A 17,559-nucleotide genomic window follows, 5' to 3' on the forward strand; every position below is an offset into this window, starting at 1 on the left:
CAGCTTAAATATGGGACTTGTATTCTGTAAAGATGATAACCATTCAGTACAAGTAAATGGATATGTGGACTCAGACTATGTTGCAAACTTACACACAAGAATGTCTTTGACAGACTTTGTATTCACAGTTTTGGGAGGATGTGTAAGCTGGAAATCAAATCTTCAAAAGGTAGTTGTTGTTTAACTACAGAGGCTAAGTATATGCCAGATACAGAAGCTATAAAAGAAGCTATTTCGTTAAAAGGTCACACCAACGACCTCGAATTCCAATCACAGGATATCACCTTACATTGCGATAATCAAAGTGCTCTTCATCTCATGAAGAATCCCATGCTTTATGAGAGATCAAAACACATAGATATAAACTTGCACTTTATTAGAGACATTGTTGGAAACAAAGATGTCATTGTTCAATAGATTAGCACTCACAAGAACCTAGCTTACATTTTTACCAAAAGTGTTACTCAGGAAAAGTTTAGGCTCTGTCTAAACTTATTGAAAATTGAAGATTGTTCATATCTCTCTTCAGGGGAGATAAAATTCATTAGACTTAGGGAGCGGTTTTACAATATGGCTTCAGATTCTTACATTTTGCTAAGTGACTAAAAGAGGTGGAATTGTTGGGGTTTTAGACACTTAACAAACTCATTATCTAGTACTAACAGAAATAACGGTCAACTCAGCAATACTTAAGCTCTATAAATGGATGAAGTTTTGGAAGAGGACAAGGCATGAGATGATTTGAAGAGTTTTAGTTTACTGTTTTCTAAAAGGAGAGTTTAGAAGTCATAATTTTTTTTTCTCTGTTTTCTTTTCTGTTTTGAACTTCTGGAGCAAGACTCCTCTGAAGACTTTGTATTCAGTTGGAAGTGTTGATGTACTAGTTCAGAATCAATAAAGAAGCTAACCGTATTGGGTTGTTCTCTCCCGTGGACTAGGTATCCTTGTGATACTGAACCACATAAATCAGTGTCTCTTATCTTCTCACTGTTTGTATAATTCTTCATACATATATCTTGTGTTTATCTTCATTCTTTGTTCTTTGTTACACATTATTGAATATATAACCTGTTATATTTAAAGGATGATTATATATTACTAATTGTTTCTTGTTTAGACTGTTTTACAACATAGATAACAACAACAACTTCACTCCAATTTGTCAACATAAGATTAATAACTACCCTAAAATCACACAACTTGCAACTATTTAATTCCAAGTTTTAGTCCAACCTCAGTTCACCAAATTTCAATGAAAAACCAAACCATAAAAATCAAACACAACTCCAAACAGATCCAAACTTCTAAACCATAAGAATTAACGATCTCAACAACCACCACTCTTGCGATTAAAATGATGCACTTGACATTATATCCAACAAGGCGAAAATGCCAAATACTTCAATGAACTAATTTAATATAACCAGTCTTATTTTGTTCATACATTGTTAAATCCTATTATAGTTAATCAAAATTATCAGTTCGAAAACAAACTGCCCCTCAACCTCTAAGGTTTATTTTCAGAAAAATCTTACTCTCAACTTCATATAATAGGGAAAATTTCTTCCTTTTCAGTTATCCCAATGCCATTTAGCCCATACATTTGGAGCACCCTAAGTGCAAACTTCTTAATTTTGATATTCTTTGCATGAAAACTACTTATTCACAACAAATGGCAAAATCTATAATCAACAAATGGGTAATGCCCAAACAAAATTCCACAAGCTAAAGGAGGGAAAAACTTACCAACAATGGAAGAACTTCAAAATGCCGAACACTACGAAAACGGCGACCCACCGAAGTTCATACCTCTGCTTTAACCAAAACGGCAACGATTCGGAGCCTACTCCAGATATTCACAGGCAGAAACTTCTCTTCGGAGTCTCGGGCGAGGGAATGAAGCTTACCAAGGCTCAGGCGAGGGAATGAAGCTTACCAAGGAAATGAAGCTTCTCTTATTTTAGAATATAATAACAGAACCAAATAAAAGATGGAGAGGAACGGTTGTCGGTTATAGTGAAGAAGTTATGGGGTTTTTTGGTATTTTACACCACTAAAGGTTCAACTCAAATGCAACCATTCAATCCAATAAAACACCCCATCCAATGACCAAAAAGAAGCACAGGACTTAGTCCTGGAAAACGAAGTGAGGGACTCCAGAAGATATATTATAAAGCTGACGTTTGAGGAGGTGAGGTGAGGTGACATGTTTAAGCTTCTTCTATTCTATTTAAAAAATATATATATTATTTTAAAAAAGTGTTTGACCGATTACATACCGATTTATATACTTTATATTATGTTATGTAAATGTATTTTTTTTTATGAATTTTTAATTAATTATTATTATGATTATTAATTAATATAGAAAATATTAGAAGACGCTTTTTTTTTTCTTTTTTTTTGTAAAACTGAAATTTAATACAATAATAAAGAGGTAAATAATGGAATTAAGAATATTTTAACAAAAAAAGAGACTAATATAGGAGTACAATACAAGAACCAACAATTATATATATTTTTGTTTTAATTAATTATTATTATCATTATTAAATAATATAAAAAGTATCGTCACAACCTTAAAAAAAATAGAAACTAAAATGGATTTATATACTCTACATTATATTATGTAATTAGAAGATGTTTTTTATAAAACTAAAATATAATACAATAATAAAGAGATAATAATTTGACATAATTGAAAGGCTATTTTTTTTTGCTGTTGTAATACTACTAAAATATATACAACAGATTCATAATAACTTAAACACATCTAAAATGCTAAAAAAAAAAATTGAAAAAAATGAAAAAATAAATAAAATAGAATGGAAGAAGCTTAAACATGCCACCTCACCTCATCAAATACAATAAATTCATAATAACTTAACATAACGAAAATGCTAAAACAAAAAAAAATTGTAAACAAATGAAAAAATCTTAAACATGTCACCTCACCTCAACCGTCACTTTTGTAAGAGCACTCTCAATGGAAGAAATAAAATGTCTAATACTTTATAATATAAAGAAAAAATTGTTAAATAGCCTTCCAATGGGTGATGTAAAGTTATATTTTTTGACCCAAATAAATAGTATTTCTTTATATGTAGTGAAACACTATTCATCAAGCTATAAATATTTTATTATTTTTTTATAAACTTTTGTGTATATATATATTTAATTATTTTATTTCTTAAAATGAATAAAATATTTTTAAAAAATATAATATTTAAATGATGTAAAGAAAAAATAGAGAAGTTGATATATGGTATAATGTAAAAATTTGAGATAAATTATAAAAAAAATATATTTTGTAATATATTTTCTCTATAATATTTAGCTAAAACTCACAAAAACACCTTCCATCAGCTCCTTTATACATATATTTATAATAGTTATGCACAAACTCCAATTAATTCATATCTATATTTACATAACATTTACATATCATTTATATAATATTTTAATATTATTATTTTTCTTTCTCTCTCATTTAGTATATATATATTTATTATTTCTTTTTTAATTATTTTATTTTACTTTAATTAATAAAATATGTTTAAAAATATAATATTTAAATGATGTAAAGAAATATATATAGAATCTGATATATGGTATAATGTCAAATTTAGAGGTAAAATAAAAAAATGTGTATTTTTTTTTTTAAAAGTATTTTAAAAAGTAGAGTAATCATCCATGCTCAGATATAAATAGATAGTAAGTCTGTGGCCAAAAAAACGGTATTTCCGAATCAAACTGTCTAAATAAATGTAAAAATATATATAAAAGCGGGAAACTTCGAATGAAATAGAAAGTGAGTTAGATTAGACCACTCCACTCCTTTCTCACCCGCAGCCATTACTAGTTACTTTTTTTTGTTAGGTATCACAGCAAGCCGGTTCTCTTTCTCATTATCTAGGGTTTGAAATCTCAGGATACACACAAGGATGAAGGAGTAACCATGGACGATGTTAGGGCCAGCTCTGCTTGGGTTGCCAGTCACTCTTCTCATGTCGTTGTCGACTCTTCAGGTTCTTTTTTTTTTTTTTTTAAATAATAGAAAAGGAGTGCACTTTCGACATTTTTATTCATTATTATAGCTTTTAAGTCAGCGTGTATTAAATAAATATACAGGGATAGAAAAAGTGGTGCAGACAATCGATTCGATTCCGAAAAAGAAATGGGATTTTGAAGGGATTCACTATTTTGATAATGGGCCTCTCACTGTCCAGTATCTCTTGGCTTAGCTGCAATCCCATCCTTGTCCACTATTCTTATTGGTCCACTAAGATAATGAGCCTGCAGGGGCCAATTTTCATATATTGTTAACATTATCTTCTAGAGTGAATGACCTTGTGAAATACATATACATATGATTAATGATGAAACTGCATGAAAGAGAGATTAGTGATATGTATAGATTACTTGATGAATGGTAAGTGTCCAAAATGAATCCTACGAGTTACCAATAAGTATATATTTATAGAGAGAAAAAAAGTGTTACTAAACACTACGAAGGCTTGAACAACAACAAAGGTAACAATAATATTAGTTAGTATGTTTTGATTATTCTTGTCTTTTAAGTATTCAAAAGCTCTTAACGTACAAAATTATGTACTTACGGTTGAGAGGTCTAGGAATTTAATATCTAAAAGCAGAGTGGTCATCTTTAACCCCACCACCTGTGGCATCAACCATCTCTACTCTAAAGAGCTCACCGGTTTTAACCTCGGCCACAGCCGGAATGTGAGGGTGCCAACGGTTGTGAAGAGGCAGGTTCTGCTGCCATGGTTTGCTCTTTAAATCAACACAAACTACTAGTTTTGGCGTCAAGGGAGCCATAGGAAAAAACTAGAGGAACAATGTAATGTACTAGCATTGAGAAGAGAGATTAGAGCTGTGTTTTCATGTGTTACTTTTTTATGTAGTCTTATTATTTTGACTTGGCTAAATAAATTGAGAGTAGAGACTCGGTTTAGATAGGTAATGCTAAAAGTTGTGACCTCATTTGACAAGGAAATCCTAGAATATGTGATTTCATTGGATTAAACATCTACGCATTCATTTTCAGCCAAAAAAAAATGTGTAGATTGAAAACTTGGGCATTGTATTTATCGTTTATTTGTCTTTTTCTCATCCTTTTCTCAATGTAAAACATTTATTTTTTCTTCATTTAACCTACTATTTAGATAGTGACCCAGGGACTAAATTATCAGAGTAAATTTGTATAGGTTCAATTGTTTGAAAACCAATTTACTATGTGAAATGCTCTTCAGATATCATATGGATACGAAAATATAATAATGTAGTTTAGAAATCCCATGATATAATTTATAGATTTATCATTACAAAATTCAAATATTTTGATTGGAAATTTTCAAGTTTGAAAGATGATATTTGACAACATGATACCAAATATTATTATTTTTATTTTAAATAATAACAAAATATTAATAAAAGTTCATATATGTATATATATATATATATATATGTGTGCTTTTGCTCCATCACTTTCCCCTAATAAAAAAATTATTCTTCTCTTAATATGAATTCACTCTCAAACTATTATCTATCATCAATTATTACCTAAATCGATAAAATTATTTCATGTTTGCTCTTAAATTTTATTTTTATTTAATTGTTACATAATTTTTAAAAAAAAATATTCACATTTTACCTATAATTTATAGAAGTTAATTATGTGATTTTTTGTTGGATTATATAATTGATTAAATGATTAGAAAAAATTGAATAAGGAAAAGTTTTCTTTTTAATAATTTTAATTTATATATTAGCTATAAGTAAAAAAAAACAAAACTTAAAAATTGGGAAAATATTGATTTGGAAAAAAAAAAAAAATTCCAAATTTATATACTAGTTTTTGGGTTTTTTTTATTAGTAAAATTAAATGAATGCTTGTTAATTTTTTTTCTAAAAAAATGTATGTAATTATGAGTAAATAACTCATGAAAATTAGAATTAAAAAAATTGAAATAACTTTAAGAATTTTCAAAATTTTATATTACTTATTTGGCTATTTATTAATTAATAAGGAAAAAAAATTTAAGATAAAAATGAAAACAACTTTAGGTAATAATTGATAATAGATAAAAATTTGGGGGCAAATTTATATTAAGAGCTCTAGTCTAGTTAGGGGGTAATTAAATGACTAATTGTTCAAATATTTTTTTTTTATAATAAATCTTGTAAAACCAATTTTTTTTTTTTAAAGAATAAATTAATTATTATTGTTAGTTACAAAAATAAATTAAGATGCAAAGGATTAAAATAATATTATGTCTCCAAATATAAGGGTGTAATTGGTTTGATATTTAGATTTGATTTTATGTTTTCAAGAACTCAAAATGAGTGGACCCACTAAAATATATAATTGGTATGGTGTTTTTAAAAACTATATCCTAATCAAAATTTTAATATTGTGTTATAATTTAGAAAACGAGAAAAACTTGTTTTCTCAGATTTGTAAAATTATTTTCCAAAATCCCACATATTTTAGTTTTTGTTATATTTTCAAATTTAATACCAATTACAGATTTAATTTTTTAAAACTCAAAAACAGTTTAGTGACATTGAACCAATCACATTTTCAAAAACATGTTTTTAGTTACTAAATTCAGATTTTCATTTCAAAATCTACTTTTAAAAAATACAGTTTTCCAATCGCGAACCAATCACATGCTATTGAAACTTACAAGAAAAGGATGAGCATTCTTGATGTCATCGGCGGTGTAGTCCTTGGTAATACTGCCGCCGCTAAAATCCATCATCTCAACCCTGAAAACCTTTCCCGTCACCGCCTCTGCCACCGGCGGTATGTCCGGGTGCCACCTGTTGTGAAGTGGAACCTTCTGTCCCCTTGGCTTCTTCTTCACATCTATGGGTACTATCAGTCTCGGACCATATTGAGCCATATGTACTCCAAAAACTTGTAATCGTATTCGTATGGAGAGGATTTTCAAAAGTTACCGACTTGGGTATATATCGTTCCACGTTCTAAGCTGGTCATAAACTACGGGGTGTATGTATGTAGATACTGGTAAGTACTTTCAGTTTTATTTGAAGATTTGGTAATTTCAAGACATTGTCTTGTGAGGCTTATCTTCTAGAATTGTTTAAGTGGATATATACAACATAAAGGTTGGGAAGTCATTATTGTATTTGTCATTCTACGTGTTGATTGATATAGTTTGATTTTTTATTTAGTGTAACTTCTTTTTGGGTACTTGTGTAATGAATGATTGAGTATATATGCCATATGTCGAATGGCCATTCAATGAGAATGAGAAATGATTTCTGGTACCTCATATCAATTGGCATATAATGTTTAATTCACATCTCACTCTGGTGAGATTTTTGACACAGTTTGATAAATTAGAATAACATATATAAATACTGTAAATCTTGCCATTCGCATTTTTATAGAAATATCTTTTAGTTGTTTCATTTATTATAATTTTCGGAAATATTTTTTTTTCTTTATTATAACTTTTGGAATTGTTTGGCTTCCCTTATTACAATTTTCAGAAATCCTCTTTCCCTTTTTGTGTATTTTGAACAATAATATGCTTCCTTATTTAGCCTATAATAAAAATATATTGCAAATATTCGGTACTTGCCCAAACTTGTTTTTGGTTTATTTGCTTATATATTTTTCGTAAAGCTCAAGGATTGCAAACAGGAAACTGGTTCTTAATGTCATTAATTGTTGTTTCCTTTTTGAGCTTGTTTTTTATCCGACACAGTTCTGAGCTGTCCCCACCGATATCGCATCTGTCGGATCAGCATCTTCTAAATAAGGCAACTCTTCGACAATCAAGAATAACTTCTATGATTCTTGTCTTTATTAGAAGAATTTTTTCTCAGCCTTTGTGAGCACGAAAAATGACTATATAAATAGGGCTCTAAAGGCAGTGAGAAAAATGAACTCTTTGGTGCATTATTTGTGAGCATTATTGTAATATTTGTGAGAGTTCCTCTTTGTATTCAAGATCATAAGTATTCACGTGATCTTGTAGTAATATGTGTGTTTAGGTTTTATTGGTGAGTTTATACCATGTTAATGAGTGAATACACATTGTAATTTGAACACAACGTTTATAGTCTTCAGGAGAAGATTTTTACAAGCCTTGCGTCGGGAGGATGCAAGCACTCGCTGGCCATTGAAGGGAGTTCAAGTGGTTGAGCGTTTCAATCAAAATCAGATTAGTGAAGAGAAGTACAACAAAGTTGCGGCAAATCTCAAGAGGGAGTCTTGTTTTGTTTAAGTCAATGTTTTTGTACTTGTGATTCTTTATTAATTGATTTTATTCTCTAGGCGTAGCCCCAAGGAGTAGGTTATCCAAAAGGGTTTCTGAACCTTGTAAAAATTCGTTGTGTTATTTATTGTTTTGCACTGTCTTTTTATTGTGTTCAGTTTTTGTCCCTACAAAACTGTAATCTGTGTCAACAGTCCGCACTTTAATTAATTCACTTAGTTTAATTAATTTGGTAATTACTAAAAACGAAATTTCAAATACAACATTTAAGTCGCAAGTGAGTTTCATAATTGTATAAGTAAATACACGATATAGAAAATTATATGTTAAATTTTGGCATGAAGAGAAGCTTTGGTGGCAAAGACTCCAATATTCTTGTCGAAATTCAGATGTCAAGCTTGTAGCTCTTGTTGCTAGTCACTTTTGCGCTTATTGTTTAATTGCTTTGAAGTTGATATGGGTAGTGATATATGCATCTACGACCACTCACTCTGAAGGTTACCAAGTATGATATCTGCCGTTAATTGCATAATTGGCATTGGCTTCACATATAGATTCTAAATTGTTGTGATTGGACAACAACCTCAACTTTAATAAAACTCTACTGCACAATTAATCACAAACCAGAGAATGAAACTAAGAATATAAAAGTAAAATGACAGAAATTAAAAGAACACACACAGTTTATAGAGGTTCACTCCTTTAATGGAGCTACTCCTCTTGAACTCCTCTTGGGAATTCTCTTCTCATTATGACAAATGGCAATATTACAGAGTTTGTGATCAAGATAACTTGAATTAAACAATGGTGATCAATCTCCCTTGAGCAATAACCAGATTTGATGAAGAACACTTAGGAAACACCCTTGAAGACAACTTCTTCTTCTTCTTCCTTTCGGCTTCTCAGTTCTGTTCTCAACTCTCAATCTCAAATCTCACTTGTTACAAGTATTTCAAAACCTCACCATACAAAGTAAAACTTCTCTCAGAAAACTTTTACACGAATATCTCACTTCTGTTCTGATATACAAAATGATCACATATATATATAATGTATAGACTAACTGAAATAATACAACTAACAGAACAATCAATGTTTAACCTTGATCAACCAATAAAGAAATGCCATGTCATAAGAAAGAAAGAAAATAAAGAACCAGGTTTTATTGAGAGCTGATAATAACATAAATCTTGAGTGTTTGTCCTCTAGTATTATTTTATAAAGCTCCAACTGTTCTTGCAGATTGGTGTGTGTGCTGCAACATAGCCCAAACTAACTTGGCTGATAAAATTAAGGCTTGATAAGGAAATTGGTCCAGGCAGTGAGAAAAAACAGGTGAGCTGAACTGCAAGCTTGTTTTGTAATAGAATCAGGGAGTCAGGTATGACTCAAGTCTTTTGTTATCTGCTGAAAAGTTCTCTCATTGCTGATTCTGATGCCAGTTTCTTATTAATCAAAGGTTCGCTTATTCTGATATGAACCTGTCGTTACACATTTCTTCCTTTCTTTTACTATTTCAAACAGGGCCATATGTGATTATCATCATCAGTAATTTTTTTTTTTTAAAACTACAGTTGGTGCATTTTAATTATTCTAAATTTCTTTTGGGGTTATCTCAAACATAATTATAATGAAATATATGCTCCAGTCTGGGTGTTGTTAATCATGTTGTCTTTTGGGGTTAATCATCTTTCCCACGTAATATAATTATATGGCAGTTAGCACAAGTACTCTGTCATTGCATTATTTACACCCTCCTCCAAAGAAAAGATGGTTTCAACAGCAAATATGTTCTACCATATATATATTATAGCATCAATAAACAGAAAGCTAAGTTACAATTACCGCTCTCCTTCTTTATTCATCACCCTACCCTTGTAGAGATTTAAGTGGTAGAGCTAGAGGAAGGGTTGTTTGTTGTGGGTAAATTTCCATCATAACTACATTTCAAGACATCTGGTTTTCTCACTACCCGGGGCCCTAAGGGTACTTTACTTGCTTTTGGACGAATATCCTGCAAGAGGCATAATCAACATTAGTTTCAAATGTAGTGATCAACAGTTCTCAGCTTTTTTATTTGTAAGAAAAGAAAACAAGAAGTATACGCAAGGTCCTAATCCTAAACCATATATATTGCAGTATGGTTTTCTAGCAAGTTTCAATTGATTCCTACACTATTATTAGCTACTTATTGGCTTTTACTGCATTCGTTTATAATTTCTACTATCACCCTAAAAACAGAAAACCTTCTAGTTCTGGGACACTCCCTTCTAACTGGCAGTATAAATCAGCATCTTGGAACAACCGGTGCATTTTAGAGTAAAATCAATTACATTATTATAGGTAATCAAAAGAGAAAAGTGCGAAATGAATACCTGATCAAATATAGCTGTTGGAATTGCCAAGGTCGCCACAGCATTTGGGGCGTCTACAATTCCAGAAATTCTCCCTTCACATGGGCAGCAAGACAAGAGAAGGTAGGCCTGAATTATATCCAGTTATTCTATGTCAGTATAGTAAAGACTCATAGTTTGCTCTCATTATTTGTTTATCTGATTCCATGTAAAAGCACATATATTAAGGATTATTAAGCATATGGTATATAAGATGAATTATACGAAACCTGTTCTTTGGTGTATCCGAATTTGGAGAGGTAGTCAATGGCATTGAGTACTGCACGCTTGTAAGCCACAGTTGCGTCAAGAAAATGCTGTCTCCCACTCTCATCAACGCTTATACCCTCAAAGACAAGCCATTCTGAGAATCTTGGTTCAACAGGGCCTATCTCAAATATTGGGTTTACATGAAGTGGAGTTGGCCCCATTGGTGTCAGATACTCTTTCATTCCACCCCTTATTATTTCACACCTGATAAAGAAAACCAAAACCAGTGAGGGATAAAAGATATCTAGTTTTGATACATCTCCATTGTTTCCTCAATTTTGATGCTTACAGAAATGGTAAAAGATTAAGGTATTGGAATATAGTACTTGAGATCGAGAAAGCCGCTCATCTCAATTGCCCCACAGAATGAGACTTCACCATCTCCCTGAGAAAAGTGCATGTCACCAGTACTTAGATTTGCTCCCTCTACGAATACAGGAAGGTAGATCTTTGATCCTGTACTTAGGTTTTTAATGTCACAGTTCCCACCATTTTCTCTTCCTGGTATGGTCCTTGCAGCCTCCCTAGCTATCTTCTCCCACTCTGGAGTACCCTCTTGGATCTTTATATGCATGAAAACTGTGTTAGATGTTTAGATTGTAGAAGCTACATAGCTGCTACTTGGTGTTAAAACTGATAGTATGATAGAAATGTGTGAATTGAAACTTTAATATAGTTAGTAGCTTCATGAGGTCATACCTTTCCGAGGAGACAACCCTTTGTTGTTGGTAAGCTAGCCATTGGCCGTTGATGCACAACTTCACAAAGTTTCAAAGACTCAACTCCATTCTCAACAAGCTGTCTTTCCCTTTCATTCCAAATAATAAGAAGTTCCATTGAGGGAGCTGTTCCAACTATTCCCGGGTGATTCAAACCCGGAAATCTTACTCCTGTTATTTTAGATCATTAGAATAAATGTTGTGTTTTGAGTCAATTCATTAATTAAGAGCCAAAGAGAAGAAGAAATAGGTTGAGAAACCACCTGGTATGTGAGGAGAGTAAGCATATATTCCTTCAAAATACCAAATAGCTTTGGTTGCAGCAGGAAAATGATCAGTAAGAAAACCACCTCCGTTTTCTCTATCAAATGTAGCTGTGAAACCCCATTCATCTCCTGGGAGGGGACCCAAGTTGCATATTTCAACCACCAGAAGATCCCCTGGCTTGGCCGGTATCCCATCTTTGTCCACAATTCTGATTGGCCCACTAAGATAATGAACCTGCACGAGTTAAGTTTTGAAACCTTTACCAGACTCTACAACTTAATCGTTTCAACCCATGAAGTTTTGATTTTTGGTACTTACAGTTGAGAGGTCTATGAATTTAACATCTAAAGCAGAGTGGTCATCTTTAATAGCACCACCTGTCCAATCAATCATTTCTACTCTAAAGACCTCACCAGTTTTAACCTCGGCCACAGCCGGAATCTGAGGGTGCCAACGGTTGTGCAGCGGCAGCTTCTGCTGCCATGGCTTGCTCTTTAAGTCCACGGACACTAGTAGTTTTGGAGTCAAGGGAGCCATAAGTTTAGAAATGAGTCACCATTAGAATGGTCTATATTTTTGGGTCAAAATGGTCCCCTTTCAGTATTGGACAATCAAGGAATATGTGACACAATTATTTCTCCCTTGTCACATACGTTCTTTCTGTTTTAAAACCCTATAAAGTTTACACACCTAGAGTTGCAGATGAGAAGAGAACTGGCTAGGTCCATAACTTTTGTCTAAAGCAGACTCTTATCTAAGTCTACTTTTAGATAGCCATAGCTAAGTAAAAATTTTAAATTTGAGAAGAGATTTTTTTTCTTTTTTAACTGTTGTTGTCTTGTTCTGGTAGCTCAAAATGGTCCCCTAAACAAGTTCAGTCAATCTAAGCATCAGATATATTTTTAAGATATATTCTTAAAAGAGTTTTAGAGTGGAGAGGTGATTAATATACAAATAAATTTTCCAAATTTAAGACCTACAACAATTAAAAAAGAAAAAAAATGTCTCAAATATATTTACAAGTGATTTCTTCTTCAGATAAAACCTACTTTTGTCCACCGACAAAAAGGTCAGCAGCATATATTTGTTATCGTTAACAGGAACTCTACTTAGATAATTGATTCTATAGATTATAATTAAGAAACAAATTAAATGATGTAAGAAAAGAAACTCACAATAAAAGGGTCAGCAAATTTGATGTCGTTTGCCGAATAGTCCTTGGTAATACCGCCGCCGCTAAAATCCACCATTTCAACTCTGAAAACCTCTCCGACTGCCGCCTCTGCCACCGGGGGTATGTCCGGGTGCCACCGGTTGTGAAGTGGAACCTTCTGTTCCCGGGGCTTCTTCTTCACGTCGATGGGGACCACAAGTCTTGGGCCGTATTGGGCCATGACAAGTATATAAGCTATGAGTTGAGTTAAACAGCCCAACTGGTGTAGTGATCTTTCAAAGAAAAAGAAAAAAAAATTATAATAGGAAAGGAACTAATGAAAATAGGATATTCAAGCTGAGTAAAGGGAAAATATCAGTGAGGATTTCATTTTCAAATTGTAATTGGAGTTGAAGTTTTAAGGGTTTATACTTTTTTGGACCCAGTGTTTTTTCTTATTACTTGTTTGGATCCTGTGTTTTGACAAATTACTTTTTGGACCCTATGTTTTGTAAAATGGTTAAAATAGAACCCTAAACTCAATTTTGATAAAGAAAAAATTGAATATAACAACACAGTTTTTAAGCAGACTCATTTTATTTTTGTTCTGAATTGTTAATTTGGTAAATTATTTGTGATTTTAGTTGAAAAAACATTGACCAAAATTGGGTTTAGGATTCTATTTTAACCATTTTACAAAACATAGGGTTCAAAAAGTAATTTATCAAAACACAGAGTCCAAACAGGTAATGAAAAAAACACAGTGTCCAAAAAGGTATAAACCCAAATTTTAATGGGACCAGTATTTTTTTTTTTTGGTTTGATTTTAAGTTGTGGAACACTTGTTGGTTTATGTCGTTAGTGTTGTCTAGGATAACGAAGAAAAATAGTTTTTTATTTAATTAATTAAAAATTTGAAAATTAAACATAAAATAGTGTTTGATAACTCAATTTTTATTTATTATTTTTAAAAATTTTAATCAAAATTCATTAAATTTTAAAAATAAAATTTTTTTAAACTGTTTTTTACTTTTCAATTTTTTTTTAATCAACATCTCATTTTATATTGTTAAACAAAAAATAAAAATAAAAGTTATCAAACACATTTATTATTTTTTATTTTTAAAAACAAAAAATAAAAATAGTTATCAAACATATTTTTATTTTTTTAAAATAAAAATAAAAAAAATATTTCTATTTTTATGTTTAAAAAATTCAAAAATATAAATTTTATCAAACACAACCTACATCTTTCACGGTAATTTAAAAAAAAGTTGTTTTATATGGCAAATTACATTATTTACAAAAATACGGTGCTGATCTAAATTGAACCCTATGTATACTAAGAGCAATTTATATTTGTGTTGAAACATTACTATAATAGTGTAAATTTAACACTAATATTTTTCCATTCCAGCCCTATACTAAAATTTACACAAAAAAATATATTTATTAATAAAATATAATATCTTTTATTATTATATTATTTTTATATTATATTAAATTGAAAATAAAAATATCACTAAAATGAATTTTCTGTAAAATTATTAAATAGGTTTATTTTATCTAAAGAATAGTTTAGAAGAAAAAAAAAACTCAATAAAAACAATAACATTTAACAAAATAAAGAATATAAAATCTACATATACATTATACATGCTTTTAATATTTATGGAAAAGATATAGTGAACGACTAAGATTTTTATAGTAATGATATAATAAATTAAAAAAACCAAACGTTATTATATACATATATATTTGATAATGAAAGCTAATCAAACCCCGACAATCAATTTCAAGCCAAAATCATAATCAAAGGGAAATTTGATTTTTAATGCAATAAGTCACAATCCGTTTGAAAAATATCATATCTTTATAAGTCTCTTGTTTTGGTCCTACTAATGTCGTTACTACCCAAACTATCCCTGGCATAATTTTCTCAAACTCTCCGTATTCTCTCCCAAAATACCTGAACCAAGCAAACTTTGAAATCGATAGGCCTCGATTGAATTCGTAGAACCCAACCTTCATTGTCTTCCACGAACACGAACAAGGGCTCCCAAAGGTCGGACTTGACGATCGGAGAAGGGGGAGGAGAAAACGTCGAGCAAGGCAACCAAATTTTTAGGAAACAACCTCAAAGAAAGCGAAGGTGAGGGATTTCGTTTTTAATCTGCAATATGTGTATGTGCCTGATTTTTTTTGTTGATTTTTGTTCATAGGATAGATCGGGGCTGGCAATGAAGAAATCTGGGTTTTTTTTCGATATTTTCATGAAACTCGATAGAAATCGATAGGACTCGATAGTATAGGATGAGGAATGGATTAGACTGTGCTCGATAGGAATCGATAGGACTCGATGATACAAGGCTTTGGGAATTTTTAGAACCTACATCGATAGGACTCGATGATACACGGCTTTGGGAATTTTTAGAACGTACCTCGATAGGGACTCAATGATACACGACTTTGGGAATTTTTAGAACCTACCTCGATAGGAATCGATAGGACTCGATGATACAAGGCTTTGTGAATTTTAGAACATAACTCGATATGCATCGATAGGACTCGATAAGACTCGATGATACACGGCTTTGGGATTTTTAGGACCCACCTCGATAGGAATCGATAGGCCTCGATAGGTACTCGATGATACACGGCTTTGGGAATTTTTAGAACATAACTCGATATGAATCGATAGGACTCGATAAGACTCGATGATACACTGCTTTGGGATTTTTAGGACCCTTCTCGATAGGAATCTATAGGACTCGATATGACTAGACTTTGGTTTTTTTGCCTTACCTCGATAGGCCTCGATAAGACTCGATAGTAACCCGATTATATTATTCTTTGTGATTTTGGAACCTACCTCGATAGGCATCGATAATACTCGATAGAACTCGATTGTTTCTGCCTCGATAGTAACTGCCTTACCAGATTGTTTTACATTTTTAACATTTTTTTTGTTTTTTTTCCAAATGCCTGAACTTATTGTGCCGTTGGAGAAACACTTTCCTGGCTGTGTCACTTATAGGGGTAGTGCCTACTTGGATACCCTTATAGAGCAGTTTAAGAGGCATGGTCTTATTGAAAGGGCACAGGCATGCCCGTTGGGACAGTTCTTTAAGGCAAACCATTTAGTTTTTCTGGGGTTCTGCTGCATCAGCTAATGTTGCGTAAGGTAGAAAGTAAGAAGTCTGAAGAAGGTCAGTTCTTCCTGGGCAACACTCTGTGTGGATTTGGTATTATAGAATTTGCCCTAGTTACCGGGCTAAATTTTGGGAAATCACCGTCCCCAGATGAATTGAAAGAGCATCTTTCAAGTGATCGGATCATCCAGGAATATTTTAATGGTGATTCGAAGGTTAGTTTTGGTCAGTTGGAAGATGCATTGAAGGCCTCCACTGTAATGCCCCAAATTTCCTAATATGGTTTAGGACCTTGATTAGGAGGTCGGGAGGGCCATAATTGATTTATTATGATATTTAATGATTATATGCATGTTTTTGTGAATTATATTATTATATGATGGTGAATGCATGCATATAGGTTCATATTTTAATTGCAAGGGTGTTTTGGTAATTTGGTCGTTGGGAGCGTGATTGTGTAATTTCATGCATATGGGTGAATTATAAATTTTACCACATTATATGTGGATTGGTTCGAGCCATTCGGCATGAGACAATCATGGGAATGCAAGTTTTCGGTCTAATCATAACGGGATTAAGTTCGGGGCTCGGAGTAAGTCTCGGGGTAATTTGGTGATTAGAACGTTGCCGGTAATTAAAGGGTAACGGGATGTGAATTATTTGGTATTTGAGAATATTGAGAATAATGGGAATTATAGGGTGTTAATTATAATTAACGAGATAGGCAGGAAATGACGATTTTACCCTTGGGAGTGTTTAGAAGCTTTTATTTGACCTAGGGGCAAAATAGTATTTTCACCCCTAAGATATATATATCAGCCTTTGGGTTTAGAAGGTTGTGGAATTGTTAGAAAACAGAGCAACAACAACCTCCTCTCTCTCCTCACCCGTACACCATTTCCCTTCTTTCTTTCTTTGGAATTTTGAGAGCCAACTTGAGGTAACAAGCTAGGAAATCAAGGTTTGGGCTTAGGGACTTGATTCAGCTGTTGAAGGGGATTGAAAATCAAGCTTGAGGTAAGGAAACTCAGCCATGAAAGTCTGGTTATACTCTGTTTTCTTTTAAGTTTCAGCTTGTGATTTCTTGGTGGTTAGTTGGAATTAATGGAAGTTTGATTGAAGTTTATCTTGGGTTTTGCTAAGGGAGTGGTATAGATCAAGTTTGGGGGTTGTATTGGAGGTTTGAGTGATGTTTAAACTTGGTTTGATGGGGTGGTTCCAAGAGAAAACGCGAGGGAAGAAAAACAGGGATTTTGGCTGAACTGGGGGTTGCGTCGCAGCATGGCCAGGGAGGGCCACGGCCCTTGAAGGATGCTGAATTTGGGCGCCTCT

General features: G+C 32.3%; 2 protein-coding genes and 1 long non-coding RNA gene across 5 annotated transcripts; 1 reads left to right on the forward strand and 2 right to left on the reverse strand.

Annotated features, from left to right (window-relative positions):
* Positions 1–3,730: 3,730 nt before the first annotated feature.
* LOC133781424 (uncharacterized) lies at positions 3,731–4,296 on the forward strand. The gene is made up of 2 exons (XR_009870111.1): positions 3,731–4,028; positions 4,132–4,296. It is a non-coding gene; the product is annotated as an uncharacterized LOC133781424 (long non-coding RNA).
* LOC133781416 (uncharacterized) lies at positions 4,135–7,089 on the reverse strand. Its single transcript, XM_062220389.1, has 2 exons — positions 6,711–7,089; positions 4,135–4,296 (listed from the first exon to the last, which is right to left on the reverse strand). The coding sequence occupies exons 1-2, from the start codon at positions 6,927–6,929 to the stop codon at positions 4,219–4,221; spliced, it is 297 nt and encodes a 98-aa protein (XP_062076373.1). The 5' UTR covers positions 6,930–7,089; the 3' UTR covers positions 4,135–4,218.
* A 2,902-nt stretch (positions 7,090–9,991) lies between these two features.
* On the reverse strand, positions 9,992–13,381 carry LOC133812656 (uncharacterized). Of its 3 annotated transcripts, XM_062246449.1 has the most exons (8): positions 13,098–13,234; positions 12,241–12,431; positions 11,919–12,156; positions 11,636–11,826; positions 11,263–11,498; positions 10,897–11,140; positions 10,649–10,756; positions 9,992–10,287 (listed from the first exon to the last, which is right to left on the reverse strand). In XM_062246449.1, exons 2-8 carry the CDS (start codon positions 12,313–12,315, stop codon positions 10,159–10,161), a joined length of 1,221 nt encoding a protein of 406 aa, XP_062102433.1. In that variant the 5' UTR covers positions 12,316–12,431; positions 13,098–13,234; the 3' UTR covers positions 9,992–10,158. The 3 variants fall into 3 exon arrangements, with proteins under 3 accessions (XP_062102433.1, XP_062102432.1, XP_062102431.1); XM_062246448.1 differs by lacking the exon at positions 12,241–12,431 and having other exon boundaries at positions 13,098–13,381; XM_062246447.1 differs by lacking the exon at positions 13,098–13,234 and having other exon boundaries at positions 12,241–12,660.
* Positions 13,382–17,559: the final 4,178 nt, after the last annotated feature.

The sequence above is a fragment of the Humulus lupulus genome, chromosome 1, assembly GCF_963169125.1.
Source record: "Humulus lupulus chromosome 1, drHumLupu1.1, whole genome shotgun sequence".
NCBI lineage: Eukaryota > Viridiplantae > Streptophyta > Magnoliopsida > Rosales > Cannabaceae > Humulus > Humulus lupulus.